Below are 22,944 nucleotides of genomic sequence, written 5' to 3' on the forward strand. Positions count from 1 at the left end.
CCACAGAAAATGATATTAAGAACATGGGATATAAAGTTAGATATATATCTCTTCTAAGATAGCCATCGACTATTCAAAGAAAGTCATTATTTATTCAAAAATCTTACCGGTCAAGGGTTTTTTCGGTGAAGAGATTTCATCACATAATTCAAATTAATGATTTTGTCTCACTGTTCGTAATTGCAATTAACATTTAGATTTCCAAATGAACATGCGTCAGCCCACCAACCAAGGCCAGTCTGGCCCACCAACCAAGGCCAGTCTGGCCCACCAGTGGATGGCCAGCTACACTAACTTTACTGTTTGTTGCATATTAATGGAAATAATTGTATGAGATGTTTATGGATCAGCACATGACGTGAAATGATACCCAATAGGAAAGCGCCAGCTGTTCTCGATTAGGATAGAGTCCAAGATTGGTTATGGCAATGTAATAACTTGTGTGTGAGTGGCGGGAAAGGGCACGTGTTAAGATCCGCCATTGATGACTCCAGGAGAGAAACAACACGAAATAGTCACTATAGGAAACCCATCTCCGAATAGAAAAAAACAACCGACAGGTGTTTGAAACATGTTTCTTGGATGTAGGAAGCATCTCTTCAGCTTTCTTGTTCGCAACAGTATCTTCGGTGGTGGTGGGTTTGGTTTCTGAAAAGTGGTTTTGTTTTCACGTTTCACGTGCATTTGTAACCTATCTTGAACCTTCTTATTGAATCTTTGGGGCCCTTCCTCTTCTTCCATTTGGGTTTGATGGGGTTGTGGGGTTAGGTTGCTAAAATAAAATTGATCGGTTTGGTTCTGAAAGAATATTTTGTGTTCAAGTTTCATCTGCAGTTCTGATTTTGCTTGCTTGAGCCCTGTTGTTGAATCGCAGAGACCCTTCTTCTTTCATCTGGGTTCAATGCTGTTGTTGAATTGGGGTATTTGTTTTAGAAAAGTGTGTTCGTTTTGGTAATAAGTGAGCAGAGCTGGTGTGGGTCATTTCCTCCAATTGGGTTTCATAGTTTTTTGTTTGTTTGTTTGTTTTTAATTAATTTGGGTTGTTTGGTCCTACTGGTAGGTTTGTTTTTGAAAGTGTGTTGTTTTCGATTTTTGAGTGAATGGATCCTGTAAAAACACCATTGTTGTCAACCGAAGGTGAGAAGCCCAAGCAGCATGAGCGAATACGAGGCCGTGACTCAGTCACTGCCCTCAAACGTGATTTCTTCTCCCAATTGCCTGAAAAGATCAGGTCTCAGCTTGACCCTGAGACTCCTTTTGAACTTGACCTTTCCAAAACCAATGGCTTGATTGAAGGTATGTCAGAATCTTCGTACTCTCTATTTTTTGTTTTTGTATCATTAAATATATTCTTATAGGACAATTATAATTGCTTAGTGCCTTTGGGTATGTGGTATTACTCCACTGTGATGGATAAGTTACATACCCTTCTTAATTGGTTATATAATTTTTTTAATTGTACTTTATGAGTGCTGTGTTTCTTGGTGTTAATGTACTGAGGCTGGAAATTTTATTTTTTTATTTTTTTATTTTTTATTTTTTTAAAAAAAACCTATCAAAGAATCTAAAAATCATGGATTAAACAAAGTAAACGAGCATTTGTTTTGATGGTACTTAGAGATTTTAATTTATATGTGCTTAGGCTTTGGTCATGATGAAATTTTACTTAGAAGAAGTTATGTTCTCTCCTTTTCACTGTTTCATGCCTTTTTGATTCATTAGTACCCTGTTTATATCAGGAGAGAAAGAATACTACGAAAAACAATTTGCCACCCTCAGATCCTTTGAGGAAGTTGACTCTCTAGCCTCATCTCATGTCACCAGTGAAGAGCAAGATCGTGAACAACAAACCCAACATGAAAGAGCAATGAAAATATCAAATTGGGCAAATATATTTTTGCTTGTGTTTAAGGTAATCTATTTTTTCTTCCAGAATTATGGAAATGCGATGGCATGGTTCGTGAGCTTCTCTTACCCCTAACTGGTATGTTCATAGGAATTATTTTAATTGTTTCCCATATCAGTTACTGTGCCAGTTTGGTTCTCTCAACTGCTATTTAAAATAGGGTTTTTGCATTCAAATGCAATTGGAATCAAAATGGAATTTTCTTTTTGGTATGAACCGTGTGGTTATATGCTTTACATTTTCATATTGAAGATTGAGCTTACTGTATATGTTATGAAATGCAGATTTATGCTACTGTAAGGAGTGGATCCTTGGCTATTGCAGCATCAACATTAGATTCGTTGCTAGATCTGTTGGCTGGTGGCATTCTCTGGTTCACACACCTGTCAATGAAAAACATAAATATCTACAAATATCCTATTGGGAAATTGAGGGTACAACCAGTAGGCATTATCATCTTTGCTGCAGTCATGGCTACACTCGGTGTGTCTTTGTACCCTTGCCTCCTTAATCTGTATGGAATTGGAAAAGTTAATACTGAAATGGACATATTCAATTCGGATTGTGCACCACTTTTTAGATCCACTAAGGTTTATTCCCATTTCTAGATGAATGTTTTTTTCCTTAATTTGGTGCATGCCCCTATTACCTGTCCTGTAGCAGGATTTTGAAATGCTTAAAATAAGCCGGTGGTCCTTTCACCTTTGCAAAAGTGATTTTACTATTACACAAACACAGAGTCAATCAAAAATGGTTTTGGCAGTCCTTATTTAGGAAATGTAAAAAATATTTCTTCACCCTTTTAGTTCCAAGGACAGAAGAAAACATCTCCCAATATTTTCTCAGAAAAATGGAACTTAAAACCCGAAAATCAAATATTTCAACATTTATTTTAATTTTGATTTCAAAATAATCTAGACTTTGCATGAACTAATAAAAACCTTGAAAACCAGAAGAATTGAAGTTCTTATATCCCCTTCCCATCTTCTATGCAGGCTTTCTGGTGCTGATCCAAGCTGTTGAAGAATTGATAAAAAATGAACCATCTGAAAAGATGACATCAGAGAAATTGGTGTGGTTGTATGCAATAATGCTCACAGCTACAGTAGTAAAACTTGCCCTTTGGTTTTACTGCAGAAGCTCAGGAAACAAGATTGTCCGTGCCTATGCAAAGGTTTCATGCAACATCCATCTGTCAGCTTGTACTAACTAGCATGCTATGTTTATTTATCACTCATTTGTTTTAGTTCCTGATTGAAACTCACTACTTTGTCAAATGGTGATTGCCAGGATCATTATTTTGATGTTATAACAAACATAGTGGGTTTGGTTGCTGCTGTTCTTGGTGATAAGTTCTTTTGGTGGATTGATCCAGTGGGTGCTATTATCCTAGCGGTGTATACAATTTCAAATTGGTCTCAAACGGTTGTAGACAATGCAGGTATACTCCCTCTCAAATTACCAGTTATAAATTCAACATAACATGAATCTCTCACCATGGTGTCCATACAGTAGATAGATATATACCATCTAGTTCCATCTCCACAACCCCCACCACACGGACTCATACCTAAGAGTGCTTTTCTACTTCCTGGATTTTGATGAAGAAAAATGCAGAATATTCACTATGACTATGTCCATAAGGTGGAAGACTCTAGCTGAGTACTTCTGCTGCCATCCCCCCTAGATACTACGAAGTTCCACAACGCTGGCTTGGTCTTCAGGACTTGCCAGCATATCTTTGCTCCTATGAACCGTGAAAGATTCTGGATGAAAAAAAAAAAAAAGAAAAGAAAACAACTAGGGTTTTTCGAGAGGAAGTTTAATGTTGGAGATAAATGTTTTATTTGATGATATCTGTAGCTTATTGAAACTTTTGGTGAGATTTATTGTCTTGTCAGTTTTGATGAATAGCTTGGACAGGACTTTGTCAAATTATTTTTAGGTACAGGACCAAAGAGCAGTTTTAGTAGGTTCTTCGTTTTGATGAATAGTTTGTGGGTGTCCTTCAAGCCTAAGTAATCTTTTTCCCAGTGAACTTTAAAGTAATGAAGGACACACCTTTCCTTGTATGGTAATTTTCTTTCCAGCAAAATCCTGTTTGAAGTAATTTTCTCACATCTCCTAGAGATTCATTCATTTAGTTGATCAGCAATGGGTTTTTGTACAGACACATAAGATTATGGGAATGGTAGGCTGTTGATTTGCCATGCTCATCATTTGGTTGTCCCATGCCTTGTATTTATTTAGCCTTTGCTTCTTTATGTAGTTTCACTGGTTGGACAATCGGCTTCTCCTGAGGTCCTGCAGAAACTCACGTACCTGGTCATAAGGCACGACCCTAAAATCAAACGTGTTGACACTGTCCGAGCCTACACCTTTGGTGCTCTCCATTTTGTCGAGGTTTGTTGGTTAAAAGTTTCCCTTTTCCCTTCAAGTCAACTATGATCGAGGGGTAATAGCATTAGTTTGATTCTGCAATCTTTCATCACGATGAGTTTTGGGTCAAACTAGGCTTTTTCAACAAGAAAATGTATGGTTTGAATCTCTTTGGAAATTTTTGTTCAAAATAACCTTCTTTTTCCGTGCAAGAGCCAATGAAAATATTTTTCAATCTTTTTTTAAAAGAATTTGTTTAAAAACCTTGAGTTATGGAAAATATGGCTTCCGTGGATAGCGGAAAAAGAAAGATGATGCGGTTTTTGAATTTATACTAGAACTGCCGTTTCTATATGGGCTTTCAATATTCAAAAGTTATATTTTACTGGTGAAGAATGAAGCGGGCTAATTTAACCCAAAATCCCATTATAACAGTACAACTGGTTTTTGGAATCCTTGGTGAAGAATGAATCTTTGTTTAGTCTCCTAGCCTTCACCTCTAATAAGTTCTACTTTGAAAATTCAGGTGGACATAGAATTGCCTGAAGATTTGCCTCTGAAAGAAGCTCATGCAATCGGAGAATCATTGCAGATAAGGATTGAAGAACTCCTCGAAGTTGAACGGGCGTTCGTTCATCTAGATTTTGAGTGTGATCACAAGCCAGAACACTCGGTTCCCAGTAAGATTCCCAATAGCCCCCGGTGATGCTCATCTTCTCATCGTTGTCCTTCCTCCTCTAATCTTCTACGTACTTTAAAACTTTAAAGTCTGTCTTGCAGTTGAGAGGCGTGTGAAATGTATACAAATACATCAGATTGAGAGAAAAGGTAACATTCAGCAGATGTTTTGGCTTGAAACATGGTCATTTATCTGTGTTTGGCTCTCAATATGTTGAATGTGTTCCATCTCAAGGCCTAAAATTATGGAAAAGGAGATAAAAAATAAAGAACACAAATAGTGGCATATTTGATAACCTTTTAAAAAATATTATTAATTAAATGCAATTAATATTTTAAAAAATAAATATTATTAGTATTCCTATTACTTTCTAGGAGTCTTATCATTCCATTGTCCAAAAACTATTCCGAAATAAAAATGAGAATCATAAGTGACATTAGCATGTGTGATGTTCCTGATAAACGTTATCATGTGTATGGGATGTTTAAAAATATCTTAAATAATTTCGTATTTTCATTCTAATGATATATAGTGAGTGTTTGGTAAATTAGCTTAATGATTTAAAATGAGTTAATAATTTAATTTAAGTCATTAAATAAATAAAATAAATTAATTATATGATTTATAGTAAAAAAGTAATTTTCAATAACAAGTGAAAACAAACTTATTTTTAAGTTTATATCTTTATTTAATATTTTTATTATTATTTGCCCTAATTACTTCTATAATTTTTTTATTATTATTTCACAACCTTCACTATCATTCGATATTTTTTGTGTTAGTTATAATTTATGAGAATAAGTATATCAATTTGATGATTTAAAAAAAAATTAAATTAATTTTATCAAGTCACCTTAATATTTAAAGTAAGAATTAAGTAATAAGTTTTAAGTCAATAACTTAAATATAATTTAATTTAAAATTAATTTAAGTCATTAAATAATAAATATTGAATTTTATCAAACACTTTCATAGTATATACTAGACCCTTGTTTCTCATTGTGATTGAAAAAATAAAAAAATAATGACTTATTTTAGAATTGTCTTTTACCTTTGTTAGAAACATTAGGCTAATCCAACTTATGGGAATCACCTTAGAGGAGGGTTAATAAGGTGATAGTCTCTTTTTGCAAATTTAAACTATGTGAATGTAAGAGACAAATATATGCAAGTATATAATAAAACAATATAAAGACAATTGCATATAAAGTAAAAGAATAGGGAAGAGAGAATGCAAACGCAAGATTTTATAGTAGTTTAGTGCAACCTGACCTACATCCACTCTCATCTAACTTCAATCCCAAGCTTGAAGTTCCACTAATTCAAGGCTTCCAAACCAAGCCTTCAAGCAATACAATTGGATTATGATTCCAATCCACCCTCTTGGACTTTTGGCTCAAAGCACCCTTTACAATCCTCAAGAGATATCTCACTCTTAAACAACCTCTCAAGTGATACCCCACACTTGAGAATCTTTCTCTCAAAGATATATAAATAATTGATCTTACAAAATCCTAGTACAAACATTTTAAGCTCGAATAATACAAGAAAATTATGATTGAATGGTGCACTAAAGATATGCAAGTTTTAGAATAATTGTGCACTCAAAAACACTATTCCAATGCTCAAATATATTTAAGAAATATTTGGGAAGGTTGAGTTGTTAAGCAATAAAGATTTGAAGCCTTTTTATAAAGGAAAAAAGTCAAACTAGTTGTTGGGGGTTTGACCGATCGAGTTGGGTTCGATCGGTCGAGTTGGGGATCGACCGATTTGCTAGCCGTTTGAGCATTTAATGCTTTGGCAAGTTACCGTTGCTTCATTCAGACCTCGACCAGAGGTCGACTAGGAATGAAAGACTACTAGAAGAGAAAAAATGTTTTTTGCACTCCTCGATCGGTACCCTAACCGATTAAGCCGATTGGCCTAGTGCCTCAATCGGTTCAACGTTTTAGCCCCGACAACCAGCTTTTTCAACTTAAAATCTTTTTAAACAAATTTGAAAAACATTTGACACACGGTTTTAGTTAAAAACATGAAATCATCCAATTTTAAAATATTTAAAACAAAATAACTTTTTGACGATTTTAGTGCATAAGTAAAGAATGTAATGCATGAAAATCCTAGTGCACCAACGACCTTACAAAGATATCTTATGAACCTTGAGTCTTGAAAAATACTTTTCTTTAAAGTGGTCTTCTTCTTCATGATTTATCCTTGACTTGATTCGTCTTTATAATTGTTACTTTGGAAATCATCTTACCTAATCACACTTGAAATATAATCATTAGTTTTAAACCTTATTTTATTATCATCAAAACTAAGATTAACCAAACATTAGTTTCACAACCTCTTCAAAACTTAATTTATTTAAAGATACTAATGATGCTTAATGTTAATTAAATAGTCCATTGAGGTTCATGGGTCATTCAAGTAGAGAAGAAATGCTAGGTGCTCTTTTTGGTAGCCTGGCTCCAATTTTAATTTTAATTGTTCTTCTTAAAACTTAAATTTTTTTAAAAACTTTTAAAAATAGTTTGTAATGACATGTTATCACTTTTCACTTTTAATATTTAATAATTAAAAATAATTTTTTTATTATGATATTGGTACTTTTATTTTTAAATGTTTGAAAATAAGAATAAGTCTTTTAAAAAAATATAAAAATTTAAAATAAAATTTCAGGTAATGATTTTTAATTTTTTTTTCAAAGAGTATAAGTATTTAAAACGTTTTATTATCTCAATTTTTAAAAATAAAATGATGAGGCTTTTAAAACAAGGATTCTTACAAATGGGCTTAAAAATATAATAAGATCCTACTTTTATGTGAATTTTACTTTTAAATTTTTAATTTAGAAATTAAAAATAAAAATGCAACCAATAAATGTTTTTAATATTTCTAAAAAATATAAATATAAATATAATATAAAATTAATTCTTCTTTTAAAAAAAATGCATTCAAGATTTCAAATGATGATTTATTTGTCGAAATTAAGTCGGGTGTTTGTTTTTTGTTGAATAAAAAAATTAAAAGTAATATATTAATATCATCATATTACTTATAATATAATTAAAAAAGTCAAATTTTTTTATTTTTTTATTTAAATTACTAAAAATTAAAAATAAAAACACCAGCTGAATTTTTTTTTAAATTTTTAACTTTTGCAATTCAACGTGAAGGGCAATAAAAGGAAATAATAAAAATCCACTTCGCAATTATAAAGTTTCTCTGGAAGAATCCGTACAGAAACGCTGCGTTTTGCTTTGGCACCGCGTTAGCACTTAGCACGGTTTGTTTGGCCCCATGTTTACCACAAGAATCTTCAGGTAAGATCATGGAGGAAAATATCGGGATATATCGGCGATATATCGCCGATATATCTTGTATCGGGAGGCGGCGACACGACATTTTGAGGAGAAAAATCGAGGAGAGATATTTCCGTAAATATCGCCAAAATATCGGCGATATATCGGCGATATATCGGTTTTGGGAGATATATCGGAGATATTTTGAAAAAATCGCCTCTGGTGACAGAATATCGGTGATATATCGGCGATATATCGGAGATATATCGGTGATATATCGGAGATATATCGCTGATTTTTTTTGTGATATTTCCCCTCCTTCATGCAACTTGATCTGACGGCCCAGATCACGCCCGTGTTGATCCGACGGCCTAGATGTGATTCCAATGGTAATATGGCGATCCAACGGCCAGATTGCTCCCAATTTTTATCCAGCGGCCAAAATTGATTTTCAACGGTAAATTAATGTTCCAACGGCTATTTTGGCCCAAATTTATTCTATAAATAGCCCAAATTTCATCCATTTCATCCATTTTTGCTTTCATTCTTCATTTGCTCTCTCATTACTCCAATTTTTATTAAGGTTGCTCAATTATTTAATCATTTTAAGGTATATTTGTTTTAAATTGTAATTAATTTTGTTTGCAATTGTAATTAATTCATGTATTTTCAATTAATTAGTATGTTTGCAATATAGATGATTTAATGCTATTTTTACATTCAATTGTAATTAATTTTTATATTTTTATTGAATTAACTTAGGTTAATTTGATTATTTAATTATAAATTGATATGTTTATATTAGATGATTATTTGTGATTTATTTTCACATCTAGAATTAAATTAAACTAGTTAACTTAGCTAAATTATTTAATTAATTTAATTAACATGCTAAATTATTTAATTAATTTAATTAACATGAACTAGTATATTTTGAATATGAAATATGTTTATTTAATGAATTTAATGTGTACAAATTATTGATATTTAATGAAATGAAATATTTTATGTGACTTTATAATGAGAACAATTACAAAATTAACATTTCTTATAGATCGATATGATATAACTACATCTAATATCGCAAATTATATTATATATATATATATATCAAATTTTTCAATAAAACAACTTTAAAATGTCCATTATACTTCTAATTATATTATTATGAGGTTTTCCTTGCATTTCTATGAGTTTTTAATAATTTTAAGCCTACCGATATTTTTTTCCAGAATATCTGCCGATATATCTCCGATATATCCGATATATCCGTAAAATCGAAGTACCGATATATCCGTGATTACCGATATTTTCCTCCATGGGTAAGATATGATTTCTGATTTGAATACCTCTTCCTTGTCACGCTTTGTTTGGTTGTCGCCGAGGAAAACTGTGGAAAATTGAAGGACTAAGAAAGAAAATTAGGAATTTAGGTTTAATATCGTTTTCGTTCCCAAAAGAAAACCAACATTAAATAATTTAGATGCTTCAATTGTCCAAACTGGTTCTTTCGGCAAAGTTGAGTGTCCAACACGGTATCACCAGTGATAAAGAACTTTGCTTCTTCCAAATTCAAATTTAAATTGGTTTTCTTTTGTTTAACTACATTTTCTCGGTGATCAAACACGCTAGTATGTCATTGTAGTTTAATGATGAACAAATATCAGGGAAGGGATTTTTCAATCTATCTCTTCGGGAGTATGTTTGATATCTAGAAAATTTACGAGAAAATATAAGTAAAAGAAAATAGGGATCAAAAAATTAAAAAATATTTAAAACTAATAAATTATTTTATAAATTACTTTAAATTTATTTTAATCATTTTTATATAAAAGTTAAATAATATAAAATATATTAATTTTAAGTATTTTTTATTTTTATTTTTTTATAATATAATCATCATATTTCTTAATTTTTTTTTCTTTTCACGGTACTTTCTAAGGAATCAAACATAAGACAAATAATTTTTATTTTAAAATAAAATACAAAAAATATAATTTAAATGATTCAATTGCCTTGTTTGTTAATACTTGCTTGATGCATTCCCCAATTTTTTGTTTTTAAAAATAAAATTAGTAGTGAATTGTGTTTAAAATATGAGAATTCTCACATAAAAAAAATTATAAAAACAAAAACAAGATTGTTAGAGTTATTTATAATATGATGATTTTTTTTATCTTTTCAATTTTTTTAATTTCAAATTGATTTTATTTACAACCAAACACACCACGATACTATTGTGAGTCTAAGAATTTTAATCATGTTCGACTTTAAGAAAATAACAAGAACAAAATGTTAAAGAAAAGTAATATTGTCGTGTTTGATTTATCATATGAAGGAAAAAAAAAATCATAATTAAAATTAATTAAAAAAATTGTATATTTTGAATCATTTAATCTTTATATAAATAATAAAAATATGTAAAATAATTTTCTTTTTTAGATTATGAAAAATGAAAATGTAACTATAACTGTTGTTTTATATTTGGATTTTTCAAATATAATTTTGTTCCTAAAAATTATTTTTGAAAACATTATAAAGAGGAATTTAGGATCTGTCTATTGTTATGGAATTGAGTGATTGATGTTCATGTTGGCTTCTTAAGTAAACCGTGAGTAGAAAAAGGCCAAACAATTTGGAATTTGGATTGGAAATAGAAGGTGGAAAGGTTGTGAGTCTTGCGACGGTAACTTTCTTTCCTTCCAAGCAAACAGACACAGGCTGAGTTGACCAGCTCTTACCTGTAATTCCGCACGGCAAGCAGTCAAAGGCTCGAAATCATGCGAGACCTCAGTTGAAGAGATGGGTATGTTACTCTCTATCTCTCCTGATGTGGTTGTATGTCCTTGTTTCCCTCTTATTTTCCATTTACCTTGTGGGGAAAACCAGACAAATACTAAAGAAATGTATGGGTTTGTTTGAAGACTGCTCTTTAACTTATAGCTTACGGGCGGGTTGGGTACCGCCCCCCTCGTTTATTCAAAATAATTACCCGTGCTCATCTCGACCTTCTCTTTTAATTATATTTTATAAATAATAAAAATTTTATAATTGTTTATAAATATTTGATTTAATTTCTAAATTGTGAATCTAAACGTTACATTATTTTTATTGTAAAGTATTATTTATTATTTCAAGTATTTATGTATAAGTTTTAAAAACATAATGATATTTTTGTCTAAATAAAACCAAAAAATGGTAAAATGTTAAATTTCAAAAATTGGTTTTCAAATATTTTTTTAATCAATTAACCCAATATTTTATAATTTATTTTATTGATGAGTATTTTATTATTATTATTATTATCTATACATTAAAAAAGAAAAATAAAAATCAACTTAAATTAATTTTATATACAATCAGAATGGTTGAGACATGAAAAGACAATATTTGAACAAAAAAACAAAAATCTCCGTTTATTTAAATTTCAAACTCGTCCCATTAGGGGTGGAGTAAGGAAAAAAACTCGTCTCATTGTTATCTCTACTTATTGTTAAAAATATCAATTAAAAAAATAAATTTTTAATATTTAGTTGTCTTATAATAAAATATAAAAAAAATAAGTATAATTAAAATTAATTAAAAATAAGTTTTTTTTTCCGGAAATTAAACACAGTCTTAGAAAGAATTTATTGTAAGTGTATAGTGGTTTTTGAGAATTTTCAAACATTTTCTATGAAGAATAATCATAATTAATAAAAAAAAGTTTGCATTATACATTAGTGTATTTGTATTAATGAAAATTAGATAAAACTTTTTTTTTCATATTTGAATTTTGAAATAAAATTTTATTCTAAATTTATTTAATAATTTATACACTTTTTAATTAATCATTTTTGTATAAAAGGTAAAACTCGAGAACTAATTTTGAAAAGTATGCAAGAAAATCTAGGGGAATAGTAATATCATAGGCAAGAAATGAATGAATCACAATTCTTATAATAACTGATTTTAATTTTCATGAAGATAAATGAATATATTTTTTTTCTTTCATTCTATATTCTAGCATGCCAAACATATCCTAAAAAGATTTTTTCATTTTTTTTCTTATATTTTATTTTATTTTATTTTATTTTCTTATAGCTTGAAGAGTTGATGGTATTAGGTATAGCCCTCTACAGTACAATTTAGTCATTTCGCATAATCAGAAGATTCAGCACCCTGTCCCATCTTTCTAGAAAATGACCACATTATACTCTCATGCATCACAAGAAAACAAAGACAAGGAAAGAAATGGCAACATCTTCAACCCCAAGTCCCATACACAGAATAAGTTACTCCCATGACCAGCCTAAAATGAAAAATTACGCTTAGAATTTCTCGATCAATCACAACGCGGTTAACCTAACTTCCGACATTGTATTTATTCACGTGTCATCCCCATTCAAATCGCCCTTCTCAATGTCTCAAGAATAAGAAGAATATGGTTGCAACATCATTTTTATATTGTTATTGTTGGGTGAAAGATAATTATCAAATGTCAAAATAGTTGTTATATAATTTTTATTTTTTTTAATCATCACTTATTTGGTAAGTAAGAGATAAGAATTACGAGAGTCCAACTTTGTTCGTTTGGGAAAAAATTAAAATAAAAAAAAATAAAAATAAAAATAAAAAAAGAGGAAGGAAGAAAAAGGTAAGACAACGGTAGGCTTTACATGATGACGCATGTTATTTATAAAAAAAGGGGGGTATTTTGGTCATTTCATGTAAACAAACTAAAAATTGAAAGTCCATCCGTCAAATTTTGTTATATATATAAAATTTTGAATCCATCAAACTCCCTTTACGTTCATCAAATTTGGAGAATTTAGACTGGGTTGGGTTAATCAAATAAAAAAGTTAGCATTTTAATAACAGAAAAGAAAAACTACTTGAGTGTTCTTCATAGTCTAGACCAACCTATAGCAAATTTGGAAGTAATTACCCATTTGATGTACTTCTCCTCACTTCCCTTTTACTGATCCAATGTAAGTCCCATTCGTCAATGTAGAAAATACATCAAGAAAAACAATCAAATTACGAGTGCTTAATTTTTATTGTCAGCTGTAAGTCAGCTGAAAAGCAGGTGGAAAAGCATGTGACAATGGACATAGAATAATAACATCTCCTTTACTTAGTGTTAGACTTGTGTTCATGTCATTTGTTTCTTTGTTAATTACTCTGTTTACTATTTCCTCTTCTTCTTACCTAATTGGTCGTACTCTTTCTGTTATAAAGTAAAAAACTGATGTGGTATATGGTTAAGAGTCATGACTGTGACATTATGGTGAAGGCGGCTCTTTCCTTGTGCGGTCAAGTTTGCATACTATAAAAGCATTTGGCGGGCATTCGGTGAACTGTGGACTCAGATATCATCCCCTATTTAAAATAGCGTTGGTTTGTAAAGTTAAGGTCAAGGTCAAGGACCATCTAAATCAACAAGCATATTTATTTGTAGTAGGTATACAAACTGTGGCTGGTTGCAAACTTGCAGGCTGCTTAATTTTCCAATTTATTAATTGCTTGGGCCCCTAATGCTACCGCGTCTATAAGTCAGACCGAGTGCTATTGTCCGCATGTGTGTTTTCTATGGGCAAAATTATATGATCATTGCTTAGAAAATCCGTTGATAGTCACACACTTTGTAAATTTTAATTCTTTTTCCGTTTTAGATGGTAAAGGGATGAAGAAAGTAGAAGAGTGAGAAGAAAACACATCCAAGTTTGGGTTTTTTAATTTTTTTAATTTTTGCAAAAAAAAAGAATTTCAAAATGTATAAATTTTCATTTAATAAATATTATATTCTCTCCTATTTTTATTATATATAATCTAATAAAAGAAACTTAATTTTGTTTTTTCCACATTTTCTAGATTCTATTTAAATTTATTTCAAAGATTAGGTGATTGATTAAGGTTTTATTTGTAATGGGATATAAAGTTAGATATATATCTCTTCTAATATGTTGCAACTAAATTATTGAGCCATCAACCATTCAAAGAAATTCACTATTTATTCAAAATCTGGTCAGGGTCTTTTGCGGTGAAGAGATTTCATCACAATTAAAATTAATGATTTTGTCTCAATGTTCTTAATTGCAATTAACATTTAGATTTCCAAATCAACATGCGTCAGCCCACCAACCAAGGCCAGCCTGGCCCACCAGTGGATGGGGCCAGCTACACTAACATTTCTGTTTCTTGCATATTAATGGAAATAATTGTCTGCGATGAGATGCTTATGTATCAGAACATGACGTCAAATGTACTAATAGGAAAGCGCCAGCTGTTCTTGATTAGGATAGAGTTAAACATTAGTTATGGCAACGAAATAACTTGTGTGTGCGTGGCGGGTAAGGGCACGTGTTAAGATCCGCCATTGATGACTCCAGGAGAGAAACAACACGAAATAGCCACTATAGAAAACCCATCTCCGAATAGAAAAAACAACCGACAGAGTGTTTGAAACATGTTTCATGGATGTAGGAAGCATCTCTTCAGCTTTCTTGTTCGCAACAGTATCTTCGGTGGTGGTGGGTTTGGTTTCTGAAAAGTGGTTTTGTTTTCACGTTTCACGTGCATTTGTAACCTATCTTGAACCTTCTTGTTGAATCTTTGGGGCCCTTCCTCTTCTTCCATTTGGGTTTGATGGGGTTGTGGGGTTAGGTTGCTAAAATAAAATTGATCGGTTTGTTTCTGAAAGAAGTTTTTGTGTTCACGTTTCATGTGCAGTTCTGATTTTGCTTGCTTGAGCCCTGTTGTTGAATCGCAGAGACCCTTCTTCTTCTTTCATCTGGGTTCAATGCTGTTGTTGAATTGGGGTATTTGTTTTAGAAAAGTGTGTTCGTTTTGGTAATAAGTGAGCAGAGCTGGTGTGGGTCATTTCCTCCAATTGGGTTTCATAGTTTTTTGTTTGTTTGTTTTTAATCAATTTGGGTTGTTTGGTTCTACTGGTAGGTTTGTTTTTGAAAGTGTGTTGTTTTCGATTTTTGAGTGAATGGATCCTGTAAAAACACCATTGTTGTCAACCGAAGGTGAGAAGCCCAACCAGCATGAGCGAATACGAGGCCGTGACTCAGTCACTGCCCTCAAACGTGATTTCTTCTCCCAATTGCCTGAAAAGCTCAGGTCTCAGCTTGACCCTGAGACTCCTTTTGAACTTGACCTTTCCAAAACCAATGGCTTGATTGAAGGTATGTCAGAATCTCCGTACTCTCTATTTTTTGTTTTTGTATCATTAAATATATTCTTATAGGACAATTATAATTGCTTAGTGCCTTTGGGCATGAGGTATTACTCCACTGTGATGGATACGTTGGGATAGGAAAATCAAGACCTTTAATAGAAAGGTGACTCAGAAGTTGTACAAACCCTTCTTAATTGGTTAGATAATTTTTTAATTGTACTTTCTGAGTACTGTGTTTCTTGGTGTTAATGTATTGAGGCTGGAAATTTTATTTTATTTTTTTTGAAAAACCTATCAAAGAATCTAAAAATCATGGATTAAACAAAGTAAAGCAGTAAACGACCATTTGTTTTGATGGTACTTAGAGATTTTAATTTATATGTGCTTAGGCTTTGGTCATGATGAAATTTTACTTACAAGAAGTTATGTTCTCTCCTTTCCACTGTTTCATGCCTTTTTGATTCATTAGTACCCTGTTTATATCAGGAGAGAAAGAATACTACGAAAAACAATTTGCCACCCTCAGATCCTTTGAGGAAGTTGACTCTCTAGTCTCATCTCATGTCACCAGTGAAGAGCAAGATCGTGAACAACAAACCCAACATGAAAGAGCAATGAAAATATCAAATTGGGCAAATATATTTTTGCTTGTGTTTAAGGTAATCTTTTTTTTCTTCCAGAATTATGGACATGTGATGGCATGGTTCATGAGCTTCTCTTACCCCTAACTGGTATGTTCATAGGAATTATTTGAATTGTTTCCCATATCAGTTACTGTGCCAGTTTGGTTCTCTCAACTGCTATTTAAAATAGGGTTTTTGCATTCAAATGCAATTGGAATCAAAATGAAATTTTCTTTTTGGTATGAACCGTGTGGTTATATGCTTTACATTTTAATATTGAAGATTGAGCTTACTGTATATGTTATGAAATGCAGATTTATGCTACAGTAAGGAGTGGATCCTTGGCTATTGCAGCATCAACATTAGATTCTTTCCTAGATCTGTTGGCTGGTGGCATTCTCTGGTTCACACACCTGTCAATGAAAAACACAAATATCTACAAATATCCTATTGGGAAATTGAGGGTACAACCAGTAGGCATTATCATCTTTGCTGCAGTCATGGCTACATTCGGTGTGTCTTTGTACCCTTGCCTCCTTAATCTGTATGGAATTGGAAAAGTTAATACTGAAATGGACATATTCAATTCGGATTGTGCACCACTTTTTAGATCCACTAAGGTTTATTCCCATTTCTAGATGAATGTTTTTTTCCTTAATTTGATGCATGCCCCTATTACCTGTCCTGTAGGCAGGATTTTGAAATGCTTAAAATAAGCCAGTGGTCCTTTGCAAAAGTGATTTTCTATTACACAAACACAAAGCCAATCAAAAATGGTTTTGGCAGTCCTTATTTAGGAAATGTGAAAAAATATTTCTTCACCCTTTTAGTTCGAAGGACAGAAGAAAAAATCTCGCAAGATTTTCTCAGAAAAATGGAACTTAAAACCTGAAAATCAAATATTTCAACATTTATTTTAATTTTGATTTCAAAATAATCTAGGCGTTGCATGAACTCATAAAAACCTTGAAAACCAGAAGGTTTCTTCATTATTTTATCATGATCTAGTTTTGTTTGTGATAGTTAAAAATTAAAATTAAAAAAAATAATAATAACTGGAGTTCTTATATCCTCTTCCCATCTTCTATGCAGGCTTTCTGGTGCTGATCCAAGCTGTTGAAGAATTGATAAAAAATGAACCATCTGAAAAGATGACATCAGAGAAATTGGTGTGGTTGTATGCAATAATGCTCACAGCTACAGTAGTAAAACTTGCCCTTTGGTTTTACTGCAGAAGATCAGGAAACAAGATCGTTCGTGCCTATGCAAAGGTTTCATACAACATCCATCTATCAGCTCGTACTAACTAGTTTGCTATGTTTATCTATCACTCCTTTGTTTTAGCTCCTGATTGAAACTCACTGCTTTGTCAAATGGTGATTGCCAGGATCATTATTTTGATGTTATAACAAATATAGTGGGTCTGGTTGCTGCTGTTCTTGGTGATAAGTTCTTTTGGTGGATTGATCCAGTGGGTGCTATTATCCTAGCGGTGTATACAATTTCAAATTGGTCTCGAACGGTTCTAGACAATGCAGGTATACTCCCTCTCAAATTACCAGTTATAAATTCAACATAACATGAATCTCTCACCATGGTGTCCATACAGTAGATAGATACCATCTAGTTCCATCTCCACAACCCCCACTACGGACTCATACCTAAGAGTGCTTTTCTACTTCCGGGATTTTGATGAAGAAAAAGGCAGAATATTGACTATGACTATGTCCATAAGGTGGAAGACTCTAGCTGAGTACTTCTGCTGCCATCCCCCTAGATACCACGAAGTTCCACAACACTGGCTTAGTCTTCAGGACTTGCCAGCATATCTTTGCACCTATGAACCGTGAAAGATTCTGGATGAAAAAAAGAAAACGACTTGGGTTTTTCAAGAGGAAGTTTAATGTTGGAGATAAATGTTTTATTTGATGATATCTGTAGCTTATTGAAACTTTTGGTGAGATTTATGTCTTTCAGTTTTGATGAATAGCTTGGACAGGGCTTTGTCAAATTATTTTTAGGTACAGGACCAAAGAGAAGTTTTAGTAGGTTCTTCGTTTTGATGAATAGTTTGTGGGTGTCCTTCAAGCCTAAGTATTCTTTTTCCCAGTGAACTTTAAAGTAATAAAGGGCACACCTTTCCTTGTATGGTAATTTTCTTTCCAGCAAAATCCTGTTTAAAGTAATTTTCTCACATCTTCTAGAGATTCATTCATTTAGTTGATCAGCAATGGGTTTTTGTACAGAAGCACATAAGATTATGGGAATATGGTAGGCTGTTGATTTGCCATGCTCATCATTTGGTTGTCCCATGCCTTGTATTTATTTAGCCTTTGCTTCTTTATGTAGTTTCACTGGTTGGACAATCGGCTTCTCCTGAGGTCCTGCAGAAACTCACGTACCTGGTCATAAGGCACGACCCTAAAATCAAACGTGTTGACACCGTCCGAGCCTACACCTTTGGTGCTCTCCATTTTGTCGAGGTTTGTTGGTTAAAAGTTTCCCTTTTCCCTTCAAGTCAACTATAATCGAGGGGTAATAGCATTACTTCGATTCTGCAACCTTTCATTATGATGAGTTTTGGGTCAAACTAGTCCTTTTCAACAAGAAAATGTATGGTTTGAATCTCCTTGGAAATAATTGTTCAAAATAACCTTCTTTTTCCGTGCAAGAGCCAATGAAAATATTTTTCAATCTTTTTTTAAAAGAATTTGTTTAAAAACAGAGTAATGGAAAATATGGCTTCCGTGGATATCGGAAAAAGAAAGATGGTGCGGTTTTTGAATTTATACTCTAATTTAACCCAAAATCCCATTATAACAGTACAACTGGTTTTTGGAATCCTTGGTGGAGAATGAATCTCTGTTTAGTCTCCTAGCCTTCACCTCTAATAAGAAGTTCTACTTTGAAAAATCAGGTGGACATAGAATTGCCTGACGATTTGCCTCTAAAAGAAGCTCATGCAATCGGAGAATCATTGCAGATTAAGATCGAAGAACTCCTTGAAGTTGAGCGGGCGTTCGTTCATCTAGATTTTGAGTGTGATCACAAGCCAGAACACTCGGTTCCCAGTAAGATTCCCAATAGCCCCCGGTGATGCTCAGCTTCTCATCGTTGTCCTTCCTCTTCTAATCTTCTACGTACTTTAAAACTTTAAAGTCTTACTTGCAGTTGAGAGGCGTGTGAAATGTATACAAATACATCAGGTTGAGAGAAAAGGTAACATTCAGCAGATGTTTTGGCTTGAAACATGTCATTTATCTGTGTTTGGCTCTCAATATGTTGAATGTGTTCCATCTCAAGGCCTAAAATTATGAAAAAGGGGATAAAAAATAAAGAACACAAATAGTGGCATATTTGATAACCTTTTAAAAAATATTATTAATTAAATGCAATTAATATTTTAAAAAATAGAAATTATTAGTATTCCTATTCCTATTCCATTGTCCAAAAACTATTCCGAAATAATAATGAGAATCATAAGTGACATTAGCATGTGTGATGTTCGTGGTAAACTTTATCATGTGTACGGGATGTTTAAAAATATCTTAAATAATTTTATATTTTCATTCTAATAATATATAGTGAGTGTTCGATAAATTAACTTAATGACTTAAAGTGAGTTAATAATTTAATTTAAGTCATTAAGTAAATTAAATATATTTAATAAAATAAATTAATTATATGATTTATAGTAAAAAATAATTTTAATTAATAAGTGAAAACAAACTTATTTTTAAGTTTATATTTTTATTTAATATTTTTATCGTCATTTGTCCTAATTATCTTTATATATTTTTTTTTTTGTTATTTCACAATCTTTACTATTACTCGATATTATTTGTGTTAGTTATAATTTATGAGAATAAATATATCAATTTGATGATTTAGAAAAAGTTTTAAGTTAATTTTATTCGACCACCTTAATATTTAAAATAAGAATTAAGTAATAAAATTTAAATCAATAATTTAACTTAAAATTAATTTAAGTCATTAAATAATAAATATTAAGTTTTACCAAACATTTTCATTCATCTTGTTTCTTATTGTGATTGAAAAAATATAATATAATAAATTAACAATTAGAAAAACAATGACTTATTTTAGAATTGTCTTTTACCTCTTCAAAACTTAATTTATTTAAGGATACTAATGATGTTTAATGTTAATTAACCAGTCCATTGAGGTTCATGGGTCATTCAAGTAGAGAAGAAATGCTAGGTGCTCTTTTTGGTAGCCTGCGGCTCCAATTTTAATTTTATTTGTTCTTCTTAAAACTTAAATTTTTTTAAAAACTTTTAAAAATAGTTTGTAATGACATGTTATCACTTTTCAGTTTTAATATTTAATAATTAAAAATAATTTTTTTTATTATGATATTGGTACTTTTATTTTTAAATGTTTGAAAATATGAATAAGTCTTTTAAAAAAATTTAAAATAAAATTTCAGGTAATGAATTTTAATTTTTTTTCAAATAGTATAAGTATTTAAAACGTTTTATTAACTTAATTTTTTATAAAAAAAAAATAAAAAATGATGAGGCTTTTAAAACAAGGATTCTTAAAAACGCGCTTAAAAATATAGATTTAAAAAAAAATTATTATCATGAGTTTAAAAATATAATATATGGTCCTACTTTTATGTGAATTTTAATTTATAAATTAAAAATAAATATACAACCAATAAATATTTATAAAAATATAAATATAATATAAAATTAATTCTTATTTTTAAAAAATAATAAAAACAAAATACATTCAAGATTTCAAATGATGATTTATTTGTCTGAAATTAAGTTAATGTTTGTTTTTTTATTGAATAAAAAAATTAAAATATTTTATTTTTTTATTAAATTAAAAATAGTATGTTAACAACATTAAGTTACTTATAACTAAAAAATTAAATTTTTTTATTTTTTATTCAAATTAATAAAAATTAAAAATAAAAACACAAACTGAATTTTTTTTTTAAATTTAACTTTTGCAATTCAATTTGAAGGGCAATAAAAGGAAATAATAAAAATCCACTTCGCAATTATAAAGTTTCTCTGGAAGAATCCGTACAGAAACGCTGCGTTTTGCTTTGGCACCATGTTAGCAGTTTAGCACTTAGCACGGCTTGTTTGGCCCCATGTTTTCCACAAGAATCTTCAGGTAAGATATGATTTCTGATTTGAATACCTCTCCTTTGTCACGCTTTGTTTGGTTGTCGCCGAGGAAAACTGTGGAAAATTGAAGGACTGAGAAAGAAAATTAGGAATTTAGGTTTAATATCGTTTTCGTTCCCAAAAGAAAACCAACATTAAATAATTTAGATGCTTCAAGCCTTCAATTGTCCAAACTGGTTCTTTCAGCGAAGTTGAGTGTGGAACACGGTATCACAAGCGATAAAGAACTTTGCTTCTTCCAAATTCAAATTTAAATTGGTTTTCTTTTGTTTAAATACATTTTCTCGGTGATCAAACATGCTAGTATGTCATTGTAGTCTATAGAATTGTATTTTAATGATGAACAAATATCAGGGAAGGGGTTTTTCAATCCATCGGTTCAGGAATATGTTTGATTTTTAGAAAATTTGAGAAAAAAATATAAATAAAAGAAAATAGAGATAAAATATATATATATATATATATATATATATATATATATATATATATATATATTTAAAATTAATAAATTAATTTAAATTTATTTTAAATTTTTATATAAAAATACATAAATTTTTTATTAATTTTAATTATATTTGATTTTTTATATTTTATAATATAATCATCATTTGTAATTTATTTTTTTTCTTTTCACTACACTTTTTAAGAACCAAATATAACACAAATAATTTTTGTTCTAAAATAAAATACGAAAAATATAATTTAAATCATTCAATTACCTTGTTTGTTAATACTTGCTTGATGCATTCCCCAACTTTTTGTTTTTAAAAATAAAATTAGTAGTGAATTGTGTTTAAAATATGAGAATTCTCACATAAAAAAAATATATAAAAACAAGATTGTTAAAGTTATTTATAATATGATAGCTTTTTTTATCTTTTCCAAATTTTTAATTTCAAATTGATTTTCTTTACAATCAAACACACCACGATGTATCATGAGTCTAATAATTTTAATCATACTTGACTTTAAGAATATCACAAGAATAAAATATTAAACAAAAGTAATATTATCGTGTTTGATTTATCACATGAAGGAAAAAAAACCATAATTAAAATTAATTCAAAATATAATCTTTTATGAATAATAAAAATATGTAAAATTAGTTTAACAAAAAAAAAAACATATTTTGAATTTGATAATTTTCTTTTTTAAATTATGAAAAATAAAAATGTAATGAGAACTGTTGTTTTATATTTGGATTTTTCAAATATAATTTTGTTCCTAAAAATTATTTTTGAAAACATTATAAAGAGGAATTTAGGATCTGTCTATTGTTATGGAATTGAGTGATTGATGTTCATGTTGGCTTCTTAAGTAAACCGTGAGTAGAAAAAGGCCAAACAATTTGGAATTTGGATTGGAAATAGAAGGTGGAAAGGTTGTGAGTCTTGTGACGGTAAGTTTCTTTCCTTCCAAGCAAACAGACACAGGCTGAGTTGACCAGCTCTTACATGTAATTCCGCACGGCAAGCAGTCAAAGGCTCGAAATCATGCGAGACCTCAGTTGAAGAGATGGGTATGTTACTCTCTATCTCTCCTGATGTGGTTGTATGCCCTTGTTTCCCTCTTATTTTCCATTTACCTTGTGGGGAAAACCAGACAAATACTAAAGAAATGTATGGGTTTGTTTGAAGACTGCTCTCTAACTTATAGCTTACGGGCGGGTTGGGTACGGCCCTCCTCGTTTATTCAAAATAATTACCCGTGCTCATC

At 30.8% G+C, this 22,944-nt stretch overlaps 2 protein-coding genes across 2 annotated transcripts; both read left to right on the forward strand.

Annotated features, from left to right (window-relative positions):
- Positions 1-468: 468 nt before the first annotated feature.
- On the forward strand, positions 469-5,173 carry LOC117919982 (metal tolerance protein 4-like). Its single transcript, XM_034837315.1, has 7 exons — positions 469-1,296; positions 1,740-1,912; positions 2,191-2,389; positions 2,902-3,080; positions 3,197-3,347; positions 4,176-4,309; positions 4,812-5,173. The coding sequence occupies exons 1-7, from the start codon at positions 1,101-1,103 to the stop codon at positions 4,989-4,991; spliced, it is 1,212 nt and encodes a 403-aa protein (XP_034693206.1). The 5' UTR covers positions 469-1,100; the 3' UTR covers positions 4,992-5,173.
- A 9,462-nt stretch (positions 5,174-14,635) lies between these two features.
- LOC117919933 (metal tolerance protein 4-like) lies at positions 14,636-19,338 on the forward strand. Its single transcript, XM_034837243.1, has 8 exons — positions 14,636-14,784; positions 14,984-15,444; positions 15,924-16,096; positions 16,375-16,573; positions 17,153-17,331; positions 17,448-17,598; positions 18,410-18,543; positions 18,978-19,338. Exons 2-8 carry the CDS (start codon positions 15,249-15,251, stop codon positions 19,155-19,157), a joined length of 1,212 nt encoding a protein of 403 aa, XP_034693134.1. The 5' UTR covers positions 14,636-14,784; positions 14,984-15,248; the 3' UTR covers positions 19,158-19,338.
- The last annotated feature ends 3,606 nt before the right edge of the window (positions 19,339-22,944 follow it).

This window comes from Vitis riparia, chromosome 8 (genome assembly GCF_004353265.1).
Source record: "Vitis riparia cultivar Riparia Gloire de Montpellier isolate 1030 chromosome 8, EGFV_Vit.rip_1.0, whole genome shotgun sequence".
Lineage (NCBI taxonomy): Eukaryota > Viridiplantae > Streptophyta > Magnoliopsida > Vitales > Vitaceae > Vitis > Vitis riparia.